Source organism: Plectropomus leopardus, chromosome 18 (assembly GCF_008729295.1).
Source record: "Plectropomus leopardus isolate mb chromosome 18, YSFRI_Pleo_2.0, whole genome shotgun sequence".
In the NCBI taxonomy this organism is placed as follows: domain Eukaryota; kingdom Metazoa; phylum Chordata; class Actinopteri; order Perciformes; family Serranidae; genus Plectropomus; species Plectropomus leopardus.
In genome coordinates, this window is record NC_056480.1 from 28,533,384 (window position 1) to 28,542,940 (window position 9,557).

Consider the following 9,557-nt stretch of genomic DNA (forward strand, 5'->3'; position numbering starts at 1 on the left):
ACTGATGAGCATAAACACGCATCTCCTTTTTCTCCAATCTGAACAATAAAGATAGGACTCACCAGTCTCTTACACAGCTTATATCATGAGAAAATAGTGATGAACCTATTGATAATGGAAGGCTGCCTTCTTCCAGACTTAACTTTATCAGTGAAATTAGTTAAGGGCTGTGGATAAGTAGAGCATGCAAACGTCCTCTTAGTTTCTCCGTCACTTTAACGTCCGCTTCATCAGTAGGACAACATCAGCTCTGTTGAACACATAGCAAGGTGATTCATCACTTCACATCTCTCGTACCACTCCACCATCTAAGCCATCCTTGACCTTAAAGGAAAGATGCACCATATTACGTAGATCCTAATTTTAACTCCAAGGGGTGCATACAATATCATATATGAATTTACCATTAATAAAATTAACTTAATCTGTCTAAACAGGCTAAATCAGAGAATAGAATGAGGCTATCTAACAAATAAAATAAATCTTCACAAAAATAAATCTCATCTTACTTTCTCCTCCTTCCTTAGATTAAGTGCCCTCGTTTTGTTAAATCTAATGAAATTTTAATCTCATCATACAATAACCTCAGTTTGCTAACATTTGAACCCTGAAGAAGGAACAGATGGATCTACAGTGCTGCAGTTCTTGTAGACCCAGGACAAGAGGCCTTCTCTCTGCTGATTCGTCAAGCAGTGTCTGTGCTGTAGTAGAAATTGGTGTTCATGTTTAACTTGTTCATTGTTGTTTATTTCAGCTGTTATGTTGTATGTATTTCAATATTTACAAACAAGAGGAACACACATTTGTAAGTTCATTCCTCATTTAAAAAAAATCACATCATTTAAAAGAAGCAACATAACACTACAATTGTTATGTACTGTTGCCATAATTACGAACACTTTTTTTAAGTTGATAACTGCTAAAAATTAAATTGGTCAAACATTTTTTTCCACATTCTTTAGAAGGAATTTGAAAATGTTATATAGCTTAACACCGTAATTTTGAACACAATTGATTTCTCATAAAATAAGGTAATTGCAGCCAGATTTTTCACATCATCTTAAAAGAATGTTAACACTGAGTGACTTCATTTACATGGTCCTGACAATGGCACTGACGCTAGGAGCTGCTGCGCATGCGCAAAGTCTAAGCGGAAGCTCTATGTGCGCCAGGCGGAAGATGTAACGTCCTTTCTGCTCCCGGACTGCCATCATGGTGAGTTCGCCATGACTGTTTTAGCATGTCTAAATCGAATTTCTGTTGATATATTTCATTGTTCTGGATCAACAGGAGTCATATATGTTGCTAACACACTCATACGCATTTCTGTGAAATGTTTTATCGGAACGTGTGAGATTATTTCAAGTTTTAACGCAATGTCTGTAAGATGTCGACTACTTACCGCATTACAACGTGGTCCCATCAGGCAGAGAGGCCCAGAGCCGCCCGGTTTAGCTAACACTGCTCTCTTGTTTTATAACCAGAAAACTGACTTAATGACCATCGTGCGCGTATGATGTTGTTACTTTTAATTACACGCATTTCTACCGTTAGGTAGTCCCGTTTAGTGAACAGCGCAGATGTCGTTAGCAGAAACATTAGCACATAGCTAGTTAGCGTTAGCTAGAGGAAACGGGTAACGTTAGTTCGCCTGCCTTCAAACTAACATGTTGATAGTCCAAAAAGTAGGACTTTATCTTGTCTCACATATCATGTGCTTCCGTATTGATATTTATATAGATCGGGCCAGCAGTGCACCCAACTGTCCAAGTTTAGGGCAGCTCCTTCTCACTTTGAGTCGTTTCTGACATGCAGCTCTCCGCTGTCTCTTCCAGGTGTTCAAACGCTTCGTTGAGATCGGCCGTGTTGCCTACGTCTCTTTCGGACCCCATGCAGGCAAGCTGGTGGCTATTGTAGATGTCATCGACCAAAACAGGGTGAGGGCTCATGAGCATAGTGGACTGATCACTTTTAGCCTCACTTTGTAATACTTGTTGATATTGATAAATTAATGTCCCCTGTGCTCCCCAGGCTCTCGTTGATGGTCCCTGCACAGGCGTGAAGAGGCAGTCCATGCCCTTCAAATGCATGCAGCTCACAGACTATGTCATCAAAGTACCTCACAGGTGAGTGGGAACCAAAGACCCTGTGTAAGATTTGATAGAGGTCAGTATTCTAGTCTAAGATTAATATGCCAGTTGATATGTATGCACTACAGCTGATTTACAGATGTGTTTGTGTTTTTTTTCTTAAGAATTAGTGCTTTCATAAGGGCGAATTGTACATTAACCCTTCGAAACCTGAGCAAATATGCTTCATTTCTTTCTAAAACGTGGCGAGGGAATCAAGCAACTTAACTCCACATGGCCCTAAAAAAAGCAAGAAATCCACAAAATGTTACAAGAAAATGACCTGAAAATAAGTATTTTAAAGCAGGTTAAAATAAATAGAATAAAATGGCCCAGTGCAGAAATGTTTAATTATTGTTATTTAATTAATTTTTGTCAAATATTTTTATATATAATTATAATAAGAAATATGTGTCTGGATATTTGACCCTAGTTTTTGATCATTTTCTTGCAACCCTCCACTCTTTAAAGCAAATTTTATGTCATTTTCTCTGTTGCCGTCTATGCTGGATAGACTGCTTTGAGTTCCAACATCAACATGAATCTGTCATCTCTTTTATGTAAAGTGGCTTCGTATGATGAAACCCTGATAATGCCTCCAGTATGAGTACTGACTGTATGTAATTATTCACAGTGCCCGCCAGAAGTTTGTGAGGAGAGCTTGGGAGAAGGCTGAAGTCAACCAGAAGTGGGCACAAAGCAGCTGGGCCAAGAAGATCGAGGCAAGACAGAAGGTAATGTTTCAGCCTTTGCTCACTATCAACACATGAGTTATGACAAGGTTTGATATATGTTGGCATGTGTGAAGTCACATAGTTTCAGTAGAAGCAGTTTCATGGTTCTGCTGGAAGATTTCTTTGCTTTTTTTATTATTTAAACTTTGCAGGTCATATTGGGCATTTCTAAAATGCAGCTTTACAGTTGAATAAATTCTTGTTGTATTTACCATTTAGGGTGATTGCTGATGTTTTACAGTTACGGGAAAAAAACAGCCAGTTAAATGTTTCGGGGTAAAGTAGAATAGAAGAGAAAGTCTTTATTGTCATCATACAAGTACAATGGAATTTAAAGACCTGCTCCCAAGGTGCACCAACAATATACACTGTAAGACATTCAAGACAAATAGGTCACTGTACATTGAATTTAAGTTGCTGTACATAGGCAAGGTTTTTTTGCATAACATCAATAACTTCTATAAGCTGAGGTCATTGTGGTATCAAAGTTGGCAACAGGCAGGTGAAGATGTGGGCTCCCATCTCACCTTAGTCATCTTGACAGCGTTCCCACTACCATGAAAAAAAGTCATGGAATCAATAGAAATCATTGGAAGTTTTATAAAAGTCATTTTGTTTTGAGTTATGAAATTGTCACAGTCATCTTCTGTGGATAACTTTAATGCAGTGTAACATAAGAGCAAGTTGTTTTTTAAACTGTTGATGCTCGACTCTTTCAGCATCAGTGTGTGACAAGTTTTGTTGACCATCACGTACATGTCTCCATTTTCACCCAGCGTCTCTGTCTCCTCCTCAGTTTATACCAGCTGGCTTAAACTGTGTTTGAATAGATTTTTATCAGATATGTTTGGGAAAAACACCTGGCAAGTACGGCAAAATAAATAACTATGGGTCTGTTAAAAATCAAGAAAAAGCTTTGAAGCTTTGTGAATGAAAATGTTTGGGAACCCTGATGTTAGACTGCAGGGACAAATGCATCTTCAAGGAAACAAGTCAAAATCAGTATGTAGCAGTACTTGAGCCCTATTCACAGGAGTCTAGTATTACATGGGGACCTCTGGTAATTTGTAGTAATTGCAGAGGACGTTTGTGATTTTAGCCCCATGTGATTCAGCCATGTCTGTAATTTAAGAAAATAATAATAAATTACAGGGAAATAAGCCATATTTCTGGTAAACCGAGGCCATGGGATAATATTAGCCACCTTTTAGACGAGTGACGCTACTCAAAACAGAAGTCTTTCCTCTGCGTTTCTTTTTTAAAAAAAAAGTCTGCGTTCATATAGTAATAATATTGTTAGAACGATCTTCATGTACATGGATCCTCAAAAACAACTGAAAGCACTGCAGTACGCATGCCAGGCCAGAATACACACCATAGATGAACACCGGGTGTGAAGTGCTGCTGTGACGTCACCGTCCTCACAGGACCTGCGCGTTGCCGGTTTATATGGAGACTGGAGTGGTTGCATTTTCAAAAGGTTTCACTGTTTCTAAATGACTTTAGGCCTCCAGGTAATACTAGTCCCATATAAAAAAGGCTTTGATGCTAGCAGTGCTCATATTCTCATGTGACGTTTACATTCCTCACGTATCCAGACAATTGTGACTCAGTGATTTGTTTGACTCCAACAATTCCTGACCAGGAGGGGGCTTTTTGTTTTTTCTCGCATATTGGAGTATCGGAGTCCTACCTACTTGTCCATACTCATCCGTCCTTCTTAAAAGTGAATTCTGGTGCACTAAGGGGCATTCTTCGGGTTGTATTGCTGACCTTCTCTTCCTTGTTTCCTTTGCAGAGGGCCAAAATGTCTGACTTTGACCGCTACAAGGTGATGAAGGCCAAGAGGATGGTAAGTTTAACAGAGACACACATCACCACATTTAGGCCGGCTTCAGTCATGCAAGACCAGAACTACATGACCTTAATCCTGGATGTTCAGAACCAAAACCTGAAGGCAAAGAAGTATTGATTGTATATCAATCAGTAATTAAGAGCAGGTTCACTCCTCTTTCCTTCTGATATTAACATCACATTTTTACTCAACATGAACACTTTTTCTGAGGCCCTCGACCTTGTTTAAGCTTAATCGGTTTAAGCTGTTGCAGCATCTCACTTGTTTAAGTTGAAAATGAATCCACTGATGATGTGTCCTCTTCATTGAGATGAGTGTGCATTAGTGCAGTGTTACCAGCATGGATCAATCAAACAAGAAAGGTAAAAAATAAAAAAGGCAACAGGGGAATGACCTGGATGAAAACTGAAATGATTGTATAAAATAATTTTAAATGTATAATTATAATCAGAAGTGTAGTTCTCTCGATTTCCCCCCCTAGCTTAAGAATAATTAACCAACTAACTTCTTGCAATTCGTGAGACACTTCTTGCAAAGATTCTCATTGCCTTCCCCCCTCCCCTTTAAAAAAAAAAAAATCAAAACAACTGATTGGGTTTCAAATGCTTAAATTCTTGTAAGAGGCGTCTGAATGCTGCACAAGAGAAGTGATGTCGATCAGGTTCCAAAGGGTTAAATATCTCCCGACTGTTGTCCATGTGGCTCGGTGAGGCTGGCCGTGTAGGATGCAGCTGCTCTGAATGCGATCGGTGTCGGAGCGTTCTCACAGATGGCTGTCTAACAGCTGCAGCTAATACAATTAATGAAGGGTCCGTTAGATGTCATTGTGCCAGTGAGTGAGCATTGACAACAGTCAGTGCTGCTCTCAGTGCTCGCTCTGTGGCACGCAGATGAAAAGTGATTATTCATTTTCCATACTGCAGCTTGATTTAACACCCAGTGCCACTTCAGTGCAAAGAGTTCATCAGTCTGAGTGACAAACTGTTGTGATGTTACAGCGGTCACTGAGTATTTTTTTTAAAGTAATGCACTCATTCTTTTTGTTTCTGCAGAGGAACAAGATCATCAAGCATGAGGTGAAGAAGCTCCAGAAGGAAGCAGCAAAGAAGTGAACAGTGCTCACAAAATAAATCTCCTCTTCAATTGTTCATCTGAGTCCTTTCTTCTTTGCTTTGCCAACCCATAAAAACATGTAACGGGTCAGTTACGGTATCATTTATTTTTTTTTAAAAACTTAATGGACTGGTAAATTTCAACTCCCAAAGTGTCCTGTTTCAGGGAAATCTAAGATCAACATGTTAGAATATACTCTCCAATTGAACTAATGATTCAATTCATATTAAAAATTTCTTCAGCTTGACAGAAAGGGGTGTTTGTTGGCACACACACCTTTATCGGTTACACCAGTAGACGCCTTTCAAACTAAAGAGGTTTTGTGAAATGATGTTGACGAGTTCTGCTGCACCTGTGCCTTTTGGACCTGGTATGAGAATAGTTGGTGTAGCCAGCTGTTGTTTTTTAAACTGTTGATGCTCGACTCTTTCAGCATCAGTGTGTGACAAGTTTTGTTGACCATCACGTACATGTCTCCATTTTCACCCAGCGTCTCTGTCTCCTCCTCAGTTTATACCAGCTGGCTTAAACTTTATTAGATTATTTTGGCTGTGTATATACTTATGGCACATATACTTATGGCACAAATTTTGGCAAGATTGTGTATTTCAGTATAACCGTGGAATTTCCAGCTCAGCTCCTAAATTACATTGTTACATTTTTACTATTTATAACTCAAACTGCAATTTTTGATCCCACAGCCATCAAAGCACAAAAACATGCATTGTATAATTTATGAGTGTCATTCTGGGCCTTGGAATTTACCATTTTTACCGTTTTATACCTGATAATGTGATTTTTTGGCATATGGAGAGAATACATGCTATTTCAGCTAGGTGCACTATCACAATTAACATGTATGTTAAAAATATATATTTAACAGTGGCATGACAAAAACCTGGCATTGAAAGGGTTGAAAGAAGAATTTTATTTAATCAATATTTTATATTTATGATTAGGACTGCTGCTCATTTTTTTAAAAAAAGAACTCAATGACAGTAGAAAATTATACTTATTATTTTCTAAAACTTGATTTTGAAAAGTCAGTTTTGGGCACAGTGATTTGAGTATGTTTATTACCAAAGCGGGCCCTAAGGGTTAAAAAAAAAACAAAAAAACATCTTGACTTTCAAACTGTCAATTCAGAACAGGAAGAGTTTGCTAGAAACTGAGTGGAAATACAAAAACGGAGTTCATATATTTTTATCCTAAACCACCCAAAAAAGTTTTTTTTCTTCCCTTTCCTCAAATATTACCAAGGTATAAATTATATCCTTGTTTTGAAAGCAACATGAATCTCCGGAAAAACTCTTTTCCAGCACTGACTACCAACCCGGGGTCCTGACCCCCACTAGGGGTCGCCAAAGGGTCGTTAAGGCCTTGACTTTCAGGGGTGTAAGAGAATTTTTTTGCAGTAAATACAGCAGGCCTTTATATCCGGACGTCAGTCATTTCCGTGCTCAGTGAAAATGCTGACTTTACATTAGTAAACTGGATAAGGATAGGGGAGCAGTTTAGCCTGAACACTCATCCTCACAGAGCCTTCATCCTGCTAAACAGCATCATCCTGTGTTAGAAAACACACTGCAACCAAAAAGCTGACAGAACAATGGCCAAGTACTTAAGAGAATAAATGCTTTTTTGGTTTTAGTTTATGAAGTATGACTATTTTGTTTTTGTTTTTTTTAAAGAAAGATAATATAATATATATAATAATAATATAATAATAATTTTTACACTAACTTTCTGCAGCTTTGTGTTCACTGTTTGTTAACTCTACAGTTTATCAGTTCTGTACTGTAATTGTTTAGATAGAAGATAGATAGATAGATAGATAGATAGATAGATAGATAGAAATACATGGACTTTAGAACTTAATTTGATCAGCAATTAGGACTGATCCCCCAAGTTAGTCCTCACTGCAGTATGAATGGGACATTCACAAGCAAAAAGATTGGACAAAATAAATGATTGTGTTGTTTGTTTTATAAGAACGTTTTTCTCTAACATGCACTAGATGGCAGTCTCAGCTAATAACAGATTTTGTGCCCTTTGTCTTTATTCGTACTCACATAAAAGAAGCAGCAAAATCAAAACACCCTCTCAGAGGCATGCAGGTTGGTTTGAGTCCCCTGAATGCAAAGCTGAGTCCTCTATATAGATCCAGAACTCGGTTTAAACCGCCAGGCCGTGGTGATGGAGGGAAATCTTTCTGATCTGACTTAACTGCTGTCACTGTGCTTGCCATCATGGCTTTGACTTGAAACAGATGATGATTAAAACTCTGTGCAGCTCAGTGCTGGCTGACAGGGAGCAGCATGGTGATCCCGGCAGCAGAAAACAGGGTCTACTTAACATACCACAGAGGAGCTTGTAAATATTACATAACGGACATAACAACACACTTGCCCAACCGGTTCAGTACAGAGAACAGGGACACGCAGATAATGCCAGTACCCCCCCCCCCGCCACCAGCATCACCAGCTGCAGCGGGCGTTGGATTCCTCTAGCAGCCCGGGGAATGTGTCAGAGGATGTGGGAGTGGTTGCTGAAGGAGGCCTGAAGCCCCGAGGGCCAACTCACTGACTGTAGTAGGAAGTCTAATAGCTGATAAAGACCAATTGTTCTTCTGCATCCTGAGCCATAGAAGAAATACCAAGTTTTGTCTTTTGCCTCACAGTTTATTTGCATTAAATGTCTTAAATCAGGATCCAACCCTGAACACAGCTCAGGTGAAGAGACAGAGCACATTCCGTGTTATTATCAGAGACCTGATAAACACGCTTTTCTCTCAACGTAGTTCTGACGTCAGACATGAATGGTACGGATGCGCAGCGACGAAAGAGCTGTCATTCAGAAACAACGACACGGAACACAGGCCGGGTGTCTCAAAAATAAAAGCATTGTGCAGAAAAAGCACTGGAAAGAGTAGAGCTGATCTCTCCGATCGTAACAAAAATAAAAATAATACCTCTATACTGTGACAAAGCATTGCCAATAGTTAGCCTAATCTCTTGGCTGATATTACAATGTGTAGGTGGTTTGTTAGAAATGATTTATCTTAATTGCTCTGACATTACATGTAATTTAGACACAGACATAGTAAAAAAATAAAATAAAAGAATTCAAGTTCTGCTTTTTTTGTAGTTGTATTGATTGTTCATTTATGTCTTGGTAGCCTGTAAGTCAAATAAATAAATGAATAAGTAGATTAACACACACTGACCTTTTGCTTTGGATATCAACTTCTTTGGACTTTTGATTAACTGTCTTAAAATGAAATTGACAGCCAGTCAGTGTGCTTCAAAATTTCCAATAATATATAGGTATATATATATATATATATATATATCAATATATATATATATAGAGAGAGAGAGAGAGAGAGAGAGAGAGAGAGAGAGAGAGAGAGGGAGCGAGAGTCTTAGAAGTTATGATTTTAAAAAAAGACGTTGAAATCCAAAGGAAAAGGTCGATGTTATCAAATCATTACACACATCCATGACATTTATTCACATTTGATCGTAGCCATTTCCTTACACAAACAACAAATTATTTAATAAAACCACCCAATCAATCATCACCCTTTATCCTTGTAGCTTAACAACTCAACTATGAGATAAGTCTTTTTAGTAGCGTTAATAAATGTAGAGTCCTCTTAAAGGATGGATTCTTTTATTTTGAAAGCAGGACTTCCTGTTTACTCGTGCTAGCTGCGTATGTTTG

The 9,557-nt window shown here is 38.5% G+C and overlaps 1 protein-coding gene across 1 annotated transcript; it reads left to right on the plus strand.

Annotated features, from left to right (window-relative positions):
- The first annotated feature begins 1,142 nt into the window (after positions 1-1,142).
- Positions 1,143-5,866, plus strand: rpl14 (ribosomal protein L14). Its single transcript, XM_042506908.1, has 6 exons — positions 1,143-1,215; positions 1,836-1,937; positions 2,032-2,126; positions 2,764-2,863; positions 4,662-4,715; positions 5,771-5,866. Exons 1-6 carry the CDS (start codon positions 1,213-1,215, stop codon positions 5,828-5,830), a joined length of 414 nt encoding a protein of 137 aa, XP_042362842.1. The 5' UTR covers positions 1,143-1,212; the 3' UTR covers positions 5,831-5,866.
- The last annotated feature ends 3,691 nt before the right edge of the window (positions 5,867-9,557 follow it).